Source organism: Mustelus asterias, unplaced genomic scaffold, assembly GCF_964213995.1.
Source record: "Mustelus asterias unplaced genomic scaffold, sMusAst1.hap1.1 HAP1_SCAFFOLD_95, whole genome shotgun sequence".
NCBI lineage: Eukaryota > Metazoa > Chordata > Chondrichthyes > Carcharhiniformes > Triakidae > Mustelus > Mustelus asterias.
The window spans coordinates 989,239-1,003,548 of NW_027590143.1; the positions used below are offsets into that span (position 1 = coordinate 989,239).

The 14,310-nt window shown below is 44.8% G+C and overlaps 1 protein-coding gene across 1 annotated transcript in view; it reads right to left on the minus strand.

Moving 5' to 3' along the window:
• LOC144484202 (uncharacterized) overlaps positions 1-11,149 on the minus strand; it is a 53,757-nt gene extending 42,608 nt beyond the window's left edge. Inside the window, exons 1-5 of the mRNA XM_078202738.1 lie at positions 11,005-11,149; positions 10,541-10,856; positions 9,730-9,785; positions 7,933-8,226; positions 3,378-3,397 (exon numbers count right to left, since the gene is read on the minus strand). Of these exons, the coding sequence (XP_078058864.1) occupies positions 3,378-3,397; positions 7,933-8,226; positions 9,730-9,785; positions 10,541-10,856; positions 11,005-11,149 (831 nt within the window). The remainder of the gene's footprint in view (positions 1-3,377; positions 3,398-7,932; positions 8,227-9,729; positions 9,786-10,540; positions 10,857-11,004) is intronic.
• Positions 11,150-14,310: the final 3,161 nt, after the last annotated feature.

A 14,310-nucleotide genomic window follows, 5' to 3' on the forward strand; every position in this document is an offset into this window, starting at 1 on the left:
GGTTTTCCTCTGGATGGGCTAGCCAGAACTCTCGTCAATGTCAGATGATGTAATTTGTTGCATGTTAACGAAACAACATCATACAAGCCTTGCATTTCATATTGGTCCAAATGTTATTTAGAACTAACTGGCAACAAAAGTTCCAACAGTTCATGGTGTTCAATGGTTGGCAACAAATGCAGATTAAAAATACTTAATGACAACATATTTATCTGCATTTACAACTGAGGTTTTAATTAATTAATCTCCGCTGGAACTTGGAGTAATCAGAACTACGATTCATTTCACTAACTTGATATACTTTAAACTGACGCATAGACAATATATTCACCTCATTCTTTTGTTCCTGCTTTTCTACTTCTCCACAAATTTACTTATTTTCTTCTCTCAACTAACTCTTTTATAATTTCAACTTCAAGTCAAAGGAAAGAGCACATGGCCCTTCCAAGGTTTAACTCCTTCCTTAACATTAAAGCATTAAAGCAAACAACAACAAAACAGCCACTTTGTTAAATATGGATACACGTGGAAGCTTCCAACATTCATTCAAACTTAACATCTTAAACTGGGATGAAAGTAAAACAATTGAGAAGACAGAACGTTGATTAACAGTCGCTTTTATTCTTCTGTCTTCCAAACTGTAATTAAATTCAAAACAGAAGTAAATTCAAGAAATCTTATCACTTTAATCTCTCACAGTTTTAGCACTTCCCCGAAAATAATTTATTAAACTCGCACACAGAGAAGCAAGTCACTTTGATCTGCTATACACTATTCCATCACATGAGGCTCTCGATTGCACAATTACAACCTCTCTGTCTCACTCTGTGCCATACAGAATCTTACAGCTTGTTTCCTTTTAACCCTTTACTCCCCTCTTTGGTCGATCACGCTTCAAGCTAACCAAGTTAACCTGATTTGAGTCCCTTCTGTCTTTGCAGCGGCACTGGCGCTGGTGTCTTATATTCATCGGGGCAATGACGGCTACCTTAGATTTCTGGTAATTATCTACACTGGGTCGATTCCAACAATCCTCCTCCTGTTCATCCGTATCGGTACTGTGCAACAACATTAGCAAGCCAGATGCTTCCGGTTTTTTATCTTTCCTTTGCAGTCTTTCCTGTTCTGCTCTATCTCTTTTGTCCTTCTCATACTTCTCACATTCCCATTTCAACATTACCCAAGTCTTAGGGTTTTCCTCATTATCACATACATTGATCCCTCTTCTGCGTGCATTCTTCCCGCCTCTTAACTGTTTTGTTGTGGTAATTCTGCTCCAGTAAGTGGGAGCATTCCCTCTGAGTCTCTGTTTTAAACTGGGTGAAGTGTTTATAATTTGCTTTTGGCTGCGCATCTGTTCCCCTTCGGGGTATCGGCGCTAAGTTGTGTTCTAGCACTTCCTACTCCTCTGGAGGAGCGGTTGGCCCCTGTTGTATGGACTGATTAGGAGGTAGAGGAGCAGTTTCCCCTCTCCATTGCTGGTCTTTTAATACGTGGTTTTGTTTCTCTTGTTCCCTTCTTCTGGATTCTAACTCTCTAATCTTTTCTTTATCTTGCTCAATTAGTCCAGCTAACTGATGTATTAAGAATACTCCTATCTTCTTTGTCTTGTTTCTCTTTAGTAGGCAGGGGTGTTCTGTCCGTTAATTCCTTTCACATAGATCATTTTATTCGTTTTGGGTAAGGGTAGGTCAGTGATAGATATGGAGGCTCCCCTACTAGTGCAGACACGTAGATTCTACCCTTCTTCTTACCCTAACTCACGGGGGCCCCTTATTGCCCCTCTGCATCGCCCCCCCCTTATTGCAAAACTGGCAGGCAGGGACCTTCCTTCTACCTCCCTTCGGAGCCCCACAGACTCTGGCAAAGTGACCCGGTTTCCCACAATTATAGCACACACCCTTTGGTTTAGCTCCTTCACTGTTTGCACTAACATTTTCCTCTTTTATTTGTGGGTATGGTTTCTCATCTGGTCCGTCTCTAATTCCAGATGCCCATTCTACTAATTCATTATAAGTCTGGGTATTGAGAACTCCCATTTTAAGGATTTTTTGGTGAGCTGGCGACAGCCCATCTTTAAATGCTTGTAAAAAGGCTCTCTCTGTTCGGGCAGTTTCGGGCATCCCCGAACATTCGTGGTATACTCGAAAGAGTCGCTCCCCAAATTCAGAGGCTCCTTCACCCCTTTAATGTTTAATATGGGTAATTCTGGACCAGTTTGTTGGTGCGTTACCCGCTCCGTAACTCAGTCTCCACTTATCCTGTGGGCAAGCGGCCCGTAGCAACTGGTGTATATCCTGCAAATGTAAATGGAGCCTCCCCAGGGATGCCAAAACATGTTGTCTTTCTCCTGGGGTGTAGGGTTTGTATCGGGCAGTGGGACTCTGTAATGTCCCGCCCCGAGTTATGGGAGCGAGGTCATGGACCTCTTCCTCATGGGGGTCTCCCACTGGTGCCGTGGGTTGTACGACCGGCCCATAGGGAGGCAAGGATCCCCAGCCGGGGTCCTCTAAACATCAGTTTCCCTTCTCTAATTCTCTTTTCGCTTTGTCATCAGTCCATTTCTTACACAAGACTGCGACCTATTCAATTATTCCGGCCAATTATTGAACTAAGAGAGCTCCAATTTTCTTAGTTCTGTCTTTCTTTTCCTTTTTCAACCATTTTCGTTGTTGGTCTAGTGGGTGGTCTAAATCCCACCCCCCTTTGTTCATCTGTTTAATGACTTTGTCCCTCTTAGTCATATATTCGTTTATCAGGGACCCCGGGGCCCCCCATTGTCCTTGTCCCGCCATAACATCGATAAGTTTATACTCACCACCTGGAGTCTTCTATTCTCCTTTCTCACTCTCCCTCTCCTCGGTTGCTCTTATCCGAGTTGGGTGATACCTGTCAGGGGTGATCAGATCCCTCCGTACCACCACTTATACTATACTTTTATTAAGCCGGCTTTCACATGAAGGCTTTTCCTTCAACTCCAGCGATCACTCCGACAGTTTCTTTCTCACTCACGTCTGAACATCACACCTCAGGCAACCTTTCTCCAGACCCTAACACCCATTTCAAATCCTGCCCTCAGCGTGGGGGATTTCGTCTCTTAACATTCAGCCTAAGGCTAGCTGTTAGAGTCAATTGCCTCCTTGTCCATATGTGCTCAGTTCAGACATCTTTCATTAGTTCAGACAGTCTCTCATCACAGATGATCATCCACTGTACTTTGACCCACTGTATTAAATTCGGTAATCTATTCCGGTGTCCCGGTCGTGGCCATTCGACCGGACCCGTAATCAGATCCCAGGTTTCGGCACCAATTGTTGGAGGTAAAATAATACCTCTGAGACTAGTTTTAGAGTCAAAGTACAGTGGTTTATTTGCACAATTGTGGAAGAGGTCCTCCCTAACACGGTCTCAGACTTCTTACTGAATACAGGTCAAGAGCAAACATTTATACATATATTTTCACCCCTGGTCACGTCCTTATCTTCCCATGATTATTGCTGTCTCGGCAAGTTCCGTCTTTCCCGTGTAACCGTGGCCATCCTCAAAGCTGCGAATATCTGTTTTGTCGCCACCTGTGCGTTGTCTATCCATCACACAAGATTATAAGTTTGCACCAACAGGTTAAGTAAGATACAGGTGCCTATGTCGCAATTTATATCAGTAATAATAGTGTGGATGAACAGCATATAATGAATATATATGAATCTATTGTTATACGATGACAGAAGGCATACATGTCAGCTCAACCGTGTTAAACAAAGGTACATAATAGAAAGGAACATAAAATGGAGTCTGCTTAGCTAATTCTGCTTAGCCACATTCCTGATACGCAATTAGCTGGGAACAGGAAGGACAGCTGTCTCTCTTATCTGGTTTGGATACATGAAAACAAATTCCACAGACATGAAAACACTGAGCCCTAACGTTAACATGAGCTCTACAGTGTTTCTCACAAAATCACAGAGTTCGTGTCTCAATGCTTCAGTGTTACAAAGTTCATTAACCCATTCCCATCTTCATACAGGATCCCCATTGTCCACTTTAATTGTTGCATCTTCGAAGAATTCTAGCAAATTAGTCAAAATTATTTGCCCTTCGTAAAACAATGCTGACTCTAATGAATTGCCTTGTGGCATTCTAAATGTTCCGTTACTACAATCTTAATATTGGATTCTAACAATTTTCCAAAGACAGATCTCAAACTAGTAGGTGTCTAGTTTGATACCTTCTGCCTCCCTCTCTTTTTGAATATCGGCTTTATATTATCATTTATTCCAACCCACGGGAACATTTCACGCATCCAGGACATTTTGGATTATTATAACCAATGTACCCACTATCCCCACTACCAGTTCCTTTAAGACAATAAGATATTAGCCATCTGGCTCTGGGAACTTGACTACCTTCAATCTCAATTGTTCAATCAACACGTTTTCCCTATTGATCGTGATTGTTCGAAATCCCTTCCTTTCTATTACCTCTGCATTATCTGTTACTATTGTGATGGTACTCGTGTTGTCCAGCGTGAAAACTGAGGCAAAATATCGATTATGCGTTTCCACCTTTTCTGTTCTCCCCACTGTTAACTCCCCAGTGGAATACTCCAAGTGTCCAGCAATCACCTTAGCTCACTCCTCACTTTTAGATCCTTACAAATGCCCTTGCCTCACGTTCTTTTAACGCTGTGCGAGTTTTCTTTCACAATTTAACATTGATCTTTTTCTTACTTTTTAGTAACCATTTGTTGATCTTTAAAAGTTTCTCAATCTTCCAGTCTGCCACTGGCCCTTGCAATATAGTATGCATTAGATACTCTCCTTATGCTGTCTTTAACTTCCTTGCTTAGCCATGGATGTTTCTTCCCCTCTTACAATCTTTCTTCGTCTCACCAATGTATTTTAGCTGGGAGGAATTGTTTGCCTCCTTCAGCATTTGCCACTGATCATCAACTGTCTTACCTTTCAGTCTGCTTGCCCAGTCCACTCGGGCCAATTCTGTCCATATGCCTACGTAAATCCCTATGTTTAACACTAGAAGTCTAGTGTGGGACTTGAGTTTCTCGTCCTCACACTGAATTTGGAATTAAATCATGCTAAGATCATTCTTCGCTCGAGGATGCTTAACTATGAGATCATTAATTAATCCCTGCTCATTACATAATACCAAATCCGGAATCTTCTGCTCTCTATAATAATAGCAAAGTACTGCAAATGCAGGAATCTGAAAGAAAAACAGAAAATGCTGAAAACTCTCAGCAGGTCTGGTAGCATCTGTGGAGAGAGAATCGAGCCAACATTTAGAGTCAGGATGACCCTTCCTCAGAGCTGAAGACAAGGAAACCGAGACAAGATTTGTACTGGGAGGGTGGGTTTGTTTTCTGGTGGTGGCGGGGGGGGGGGGGGGGGTATGTACTTGAAACGAATGGCATAGAGAGAATAACAACGTGAATGTAAATGTGATGATAAAGGCTGAGAATGGTGCTGAGAGTGTCCATTAAGAGATTGCGATGGATAAATGGCAAAACAGAGATTGCAGAGTATGTGAATGCAACTGTTGTCCCTATTGGGATGGGGAGGATGGGTTTGGGGGAGAGATGAAGCAGGGTTGAAAACGAGATTTCAGAAGTTGAAAACTAAAAATAAGAAAATAAAGTAATAAAAATGGACGAGTATGATGAAAAGAAGAAATTAGATAATATAAATGGAAAGGGAGTGGAGGTGGAGGCGAAAGGTCATGCTCTGAATTTGTGGAACTCAATGTTCAGTCCCAGAAGTCTGTAAAGTGCCTCATCTGAAGATGCGATGCTGTTCGTCCAGTTTCCATTGGGCTTCACTGGAATTTTGCAAAACAAAGAAATGACCTGTGGAGAGGCAACCAGGATGGTGTGTTCAAATGATAAGCGACAGAAAGGTCTGGGTCCTGCTTGCAGATTGACCATAGGTATTCTGCAAAGCGTTCAACCAGTCTGCATTTGACTCTCCAATGTAGATTAGATCGCATCGGGAGCAGCGAATGCCATGGACCAGATTAAAGGAAGTGCATATGAAGCGTTGCTTCACCTGAAAAGAATGTTTGGGCCCTGGGATGCCGAGGAGGGAGCAGGTGAAGGGGCAGGCGCAGCATCTTCTACGATTGCCATTGGCGATAGGTGAGTTGTTAGGTGTGATGAAGAAGTGGACACGGGTGTCCCGGAGGCAACGGTGCCTGTGGAGTGCTGACAGGGAGAGTGACGGGAAGATAGCTTGAATGGTGGCGTCATGCTGGAGTTGGCAAACATGGCGGACGATAATTCTTTTAATGAGGAGGTTGATGAGCTGAAAAGCGAAGGCAAAGGGGACAATATCCTGGTCCTGGGAGGGAGGAGAGAGGCTGAGAGCAGTAGCCCTGGAGATGAGTCGGACATGGCTAAGAGCCCTGTCCACCACAGAGGGTGGAAATCCACGATTGGAATGCTCTCTAATTGGTTCCACAACATATTGTTGCAGCAAACAATCCCTAATGCATTCTGTGAACTCTCCCTCGGGGCTAGCCTTGCCAATTTGTTAAATCCAATGTATATGCATATTAAAATAATCCATAATTATTGCAATACCTTTCTCACAAGCCCCCAAAATTTCCTTATTTCTCCTGTGCCCAACTACAGACCGACTGTTTGGGGACATATACATTATTCCACCATCTCATTTTCCTTTCTGTCTATCCGTCTGAAGTATTGAGCGCCCTTGGATCTTCAATTCCAAAATCTGGTTTTCATTGCAACCACACTTCAGAAATCACTACTAAGTCATGTCCATTTGTCTCTAATTGTGCTGTTAACTCATTAATTTTATTCAGAATGTTTCATGCATTCAAAGATACAAAGCCCTGAAGTTTGTTCTGTTTTCAAATTTCCCTATTCTTGCACGATTTGGTGCAATATGATGTTCACATGTTCTGTGCCTTCATGTTCGCTCACCTGCAGTCCAACCTTCTCCTTCATCGTCGATTTTTAAAAATTTTTCATGCAACAGGTCCTTGTCTCCCCCTGCCCCATTATTCAGTTAAATGCCATATCTGCAGCCCTCGCTATGTGATTTGCCAAGACGCTGGTTCCAGCATGATTCAGGATGAGTTGGTACCAATGTAACAGTTTCCTCCTGCGGTACTGGGGTGTTAATGCTCTCGAGTCATGGAGCTTTACAGCGTTGAAAAAAGGCCCTTCGGCCCATCTTGTCCATGCCATCCAGGTTTTACCACTAAGCTAGTCCCAATTGCCCGCATTTGGCCCATATCCCTCTATACGCATCTTACCCATGGAAGTGTCTAAATGCTTTTTAAAAGTAAAAATTGTCCCCGCCTCCACTACTACCTCTGGCTGATCTTTCCAGACACTCACCAGCCTCTGAGTGAGAAAAATGCACTCTGGACTATTTTGCAGTTTGAAAAACAACCCTTTCCAACCACCCCCTGTCTTCTCTCATCAAGCCAATTTTGCATCCAATTGGCTACTTCGCCGTGGATCCCGTGAGATTGAACCTTATGCAGCAATGCACCATGTGGTACCATGTTAAAGTCCATGTAGACAACATCCACTGCACTGTCCTCATCTACCATCTTGGTTACTCCTTCAAAAAATTCAATCAATTTCGTGAGATATGATTTTCCACTCACAAAGCCATGGTAACTGTCCCTTATTAGTCCGTGCTTTCTAAATGCCTGTAGATCCTGTCTCTCAGAATACCTTCTAACAGTTTACTCACTGCAGACCTCACCATTTTAAGGTTTTTGTACAGCTCTCTCTGTGTTCTGTATCACTATGTCTGTGATTTTCACCATGTTCATTTTTTTGTACAGCTCTTTCTGTGTTCTGTATCACTGTGTCTGTAATACTCACCATGTCCAGGTTTTTGTACAGCTCTCTCCATGTTCTGTATCACTGTGCTGTGCTCTGACTCAGTGCACAGTAATACACAGCGGAATCGCTCAGTTCCAGTTTGGAGATCTTTAACCAGCTGATTTTCTCGGCAGAATCGATAGAAGCAGAAATTCTCCCCCCGGCAGCATTTTCTTTATTCTCCTCTCCTGAAGTGTGTGTCTGAAGCAGGTATTTCAGAGCCTGCCCTGGGGGCTGACTGTACCAGTGTACTGTGTACTGACAGAGACCTGAATGTTCACAGCTTAAAGCAACCGTGTCACCAGCAGCAGAGGTTTGGAGAGGCGGATTTTTCGACACCAGGGAACTAGAATCTGGAGGATAAAAAAAGAAACAGCGTTTTCTTCTGTGGTTCAGTCACTGTTTACCAGGGGAATGTGTCAATTGCGGGAGTAGCTCAGTTTTATTCGGTGTTATTATCACTTTAAATCTGATGGAACTGTATTCACTGTTATTATTATTGTAAACCAGTGGAAAATGAGGTTTTCTTTACACAACAAGATCCAACGGTCTGGAATGCAATGTCGGAATAGATGGTGGGAGCTGAATCAACAGTGACAAACACACGGGAATAGTCAAGCGCCGGAACAGGAATAAAACAGGGTTATGGGGAAAATTCATGACTAAGGGGAAGAACTGCATTTCACTTATAAAGGGCTGCATCTACTCGAGGGGCCGAATGTCACCCTTTTGCACTCTATGATTCAATGATGTATGTTACATTTCACTTTCTATTTCCCTTCCTAAGAGACAAACACGAGGGAACATTTTATTATCAGTGAGGCAATCCGTTCCAAGTGACTAACCCAGCTGCGTTACGTCGTAGCGCACAGCAAGATCCAACAGGGAATGACTGTGATCCATCAGCTCCAATGGGAATAGTTTAACTAATCTCTTCAGTGTTTTTGGACATTAGAAATAAAGTATAGGTTTAAGTCAGTTTAGTTTAATATTTCAGTATAAAAAGGGTAAAACTCCAGTTATATTAATTTCAAACAAACGTGTTTTCGTGTGTGGGGGATTTAGTTTCATTTTAAATTATGCCTCTTTTGACGGTGGAAAATGAGGAAAGTGATTGGTTATATGGAGGATGTTTAGAGGAATGTCAGGTACAATTTCACTAATTTCAGTAACTGATTTCTCTATTGAAAAATACAATCTGGAACTAAACAGAGTCTCTAATGTCTGAAGTCCGTTGTCTCTTTTATTCTATTTGTCTCCCGGGACAGTTATTGGATGAACTGCTGCGGTTAAATGAACTGTCCGCGGTGGCATTGATCTCATTCAACCGGTAGCTTCTTCATATTACACGGCAGGGACTTCAGTCTACTGCCCAGGAGAGAGCTCTGCGATCCCAGTGCCGGGCTGTTCGAGACAGGCAGATCTCCTTCGGTCACAATTAACACCGAAGGTGGATTCCAGAGTGCCGATAATTTGTTATAAACTATCAGGATTGTGAAAGCCCTTGATATGGATGTTAACCCCGATGTGCCCGTTAAACTAATAATGACCCAAATACTGTCAACCCTCACATCACAGCCCATCCACCCCCCACCCCTCCACTTCCATCCCCACAACCACCACTATCCCTACAGCGCTGACCGCCTTCTGCATCAGGTCTCACACTCGCTTTCCCCAGGGCTGACCTGGATCGACTCCTAAATCACGTCCTGCTCCCAAATCAAAATCTGTAACGGATCTGTAAACAGATCCTTATCCGTATCCATTGGACTGAAACGATACAGATCACGATAATAAAATGACGGTGAACGTTAAACGAGACATTTTGTAACACGGCGGGGTTTGGAGTCACTTACCGGCTGTGACAGTCACCACCGTCCCTGAGCCATCGGCATCATACCATTTGTACACAGTGATACCGATCTCAGTCTCCCCGTACAAGAACTACCGACTACTCAACTTGACGGGAAATCATCACAGTCATTTGGAAGTTCCCAATTATTCGGGGGATTTAAATCAATAAATATTATTCAATGTTTTGAAGTCTCTGTCGGTTCAAACTGTTCTTTTTGAGGCCCCGCGTTCTCAGTAAATATCCCCAGGGAGGAGATAGTCGCTTCATATTAACTGAGAAAAATATCAAAGAAAGATGTGAGTGATGGAAAGTGCAATGTAATTAATCCAGATTGCAGCGCTAATAACATCAATCCATAATTCTCTCTCTGGGCCCTGCGAATGTATATTGTAATTGTGCACAGGTATTTGCTCAGCTTCTTTTTACTGTGACTCTCCTCACCATTTACACAGTGTTATAATTTAGCATCAAAACCCCAGATACTGTGTGAGATGTAGGGACATTAATTAAACAGCGGGGACTGCGGTTCCCAGTTCCAGCTGAGAGACGATGATCCCATCTTTTGTTTGGGTTTGTAACTGGGATCAGTCATTTCCATTCTTCATTCATCAACGCCAATCCCGGGAAAGATATCAGCTTCCGCACACACTCCATGTTTATAACACTCAGAATGTTAACGGTAATAATCAAATCCTCATTATAAACTTGACTGTGGGATTGACGGTGTGCGATGGAACTGTGCGGGTGTCAGGGAAGATTAACTTCGCTTTCTCATTTGTTTATGTGAAAATCTTCAGTGAGAGTTTTAGTATGGCGGGAAGCCGAGACCCATCACTGTGTTGTCGCCTTTGTAATGAGCTTTACAGTAATAGGTGGCGGCGTCTTCAACTCTCACATCCCGAATTTCCAACGAAAATGTCTTTTCTGCTTTATTCACCGACTCAACAAATCTCCCTCCGCCGGAGACCCGCTCCCGCTCTGTCCCAGCCTGTGTTTGTCTGAAGAATTCCGCCCTCTCCAAAGCACGAGCGTAGAATCCACCATAGAAAACACAGGTGATGGTGAGGGACTGACACTCCTTTCTGGTCACCGCTGCCGGGCTCTGTACCACTGACTGACTGAAAGATCCTGGAAATTAAACACAGAGAGTTTAAAGGCCCATCAGAGCTGAACCACACAACGGGGCTAAAACTCCAGACAATGTCTGTAATTGGGATGGACTGGGGCAGCTTTATATTCAATCCACACAATGTAGTTTAGTGTGATCAGTACTCACTGGCTAAATAGACACACAGGCTGAAAACAAGAAGAATGCCCATCGCTCTGCTGCCCGGAGCTGATGGTTTATATGACGGGGAGCTGGAGACTGCAGAGCTGGACTCCTCTGGGACACTGGATCTCAGAGCTGAACTGAAAGACATCAGGCCCGAACGTCGTCAATTTAGGCCACGCCCATTGTTTAAAATAAATCTCGAGAATCTAAAGGTAGCGGGAAGCTGTGAACATTCAGTCGAGGTTCCATAGTTATCGCTGCCTCGGAGCTCCCGACCCCAGAATCTCGTCCCGCGACCCCTCTGGCTGTTGCCACCCAGAGTTTGGGAATGTCCCTCTTTGTCAAAAGCAAGTAAGATTCTTATTCTTTTATTTTTTTTCAGTGTCCTAGTGCAGAGATGGCAGTTAGGGCCGTGATATGTTTCTCCTGCTCGATGTGGGAGATCAGGGAACTTCCTAGTGTCCCTGGCGGCTATATTTGGAACACAGCGATCGACACTGACCCACACACACAAATAGTGGTACACCCTGACCCACACACACACAGTGACACACACTGACAGACACACACACACAGTGATACACATTGACCCACACACACAAAGCGATGCACCCTGACACACAGGCACACACACCTACACACACAGACACACACGCACAGTGATCCACGCTGACCCACACACACACACACAGTGATACATACTGACACACACACAGTGATTCACACTGGCCCACACACACACAGTGATATTCACTGACCCACACACACACACACTGTGATGCACACTGACACACACACACACACACAGTGATACACACTGACCCACACACACACAGTGATACACGCTGCCACCCCCACACACACACAGTGACACACGCACACACACAGTGATACTCACTGACACACACACACACTGTGATGCACAATGACCCCCACACACAGAGTGATACACACTGACACACACACAAACACACACACAAACTGATACACACTGACACACACACACACAGTGATACGCACTGACAAGCAGTCACAAAGTGATGCACACTGACCTACACGTGCACAGTGATACAGACTGACTCATGCACACACAGTGATGCACACTGACCCATACACACACAGTGATACTCACTGGCCCACACACACACACACAGTGATACACACTGACACACACACACAATGATACACACAGACCCGCACACACACAGTGTTACACACTGACACACACACACACAGTGATACACACTGACCCACACACACACAGTGATACACAATGACCCACACACACAAAGCGATGCACCCTGACACACAGGCACACACACCTACACACACAGACACACACGCACAGTGATCCACGCTGACCCACACACACACACAGTGATACATACTGACACACACACAGTGATTCACACTGGCCCACACACACACAGTGATATTCACTGACCCGCACACACACACTGTGATGCACACTGACACACACACACACACACAGTGATACACACTGGCACACACACACACACACAGTGATACACACTGACCCCCACACACACACACAGTGATACACGCTGCCACCCCCACACACACACACACAGTGACACACGCACACACACAGTGATACTCACTGACACACACACACACTGTGATGCACAATGACCCTCACTCACAGAGTGATACACACTGACACACACACAAACACACACACAAACTGATACACACTGACACACACACACACAGTGATACGCACTGACAAGCAGTCACAAAGTGATGCACACTGACCTACACGTGCACAGTGATACAGACTGACTCATGCACACACAGTGATGAACACTGACCCATACACACACAGTGATACACACTGACACACACACACACACACACACACACACACACACACACACACACAGAGTGATACACACTGATCCACACACACACAGTGATAGACACTGACACACACACAGATTGATGCACACTGACCCACAAAAAGACACAGTGATAGACACTGACCCACACACACACAGTGATGCACACTGACCCCCCCCCCACACACACAGTGGTACAACCTGACCCACACACACACACAGTGACACTCACTGACACTCACACACACACACACACACAGTGATCCACACTGACACTCCGAAAAACAGTGATGCACACTGACCCACACACACACAGTGATACACACTGACACACGCGCACAGTGATACACACTGACACACGCGCACAGTGATACACACTGACACACGCACACACAGTGATACACACTGACAAGCAGACACACAGTGATGCACACACACGCACAATGATACACACAGACCCACACTCACACAGTGATACACACTGACACACACACGCACACACACACTGATGCACAATGACACATCCCCCACCCACACACACACAGTGATGCACACTGGCACACACACACAGTGATACACACTAACACACAAACGCGCACACACACACAGTGATACACACTGACACACACACACACATACACACTTTGAAGCACACTGACCCACACAAACACAGCGAGCGACACTGACCCACACACACAAACGGTGGTACACCCTGACCCACACACACACAGTGACACACACTGACAGACACACACACCCAGTGATACACATTGACCCACGCACACAAAGCGATGCACCCTGACACACAGCCACACACACCTACACACACAGACACACACGCACAGTGATCCACGCTGACTCACACACACCCACACAGTGAAACACACTGATCCACACACAGACAGTGATACATACTGACACACACACAGTGATTCACACTGGCCCACACACACAGTGATACTCACTGACCCACACACACACTGTGATGCACACTGACCCATACACACAGAGTGATACATACTGACACACACACACACACACACACACACACACAGTGATACAGACCGACACACGCACACACAGTGATAAACACTGACCCACACACACCCAGTGATACACACTGACAGCCACATACACACACACACAGTGACACACACTGACACGCACACACACACACACACACACACACACACAGTGATACACTGTTGCGCACACACACTGATACACACACAGTGATACTCACTGGCCCACACACACACACAGTGATAGACACACACACACAATGATACACACAGACCCGCACACACACAGTGATACACACTGACACACACACACACAGTGATACACACTGACCCACACACACACAGTGATACACAATGATCCACACACACACACAGTGATACACACTGACACACACACAGTGATCCACACTGGCCCACAAACACTCAGT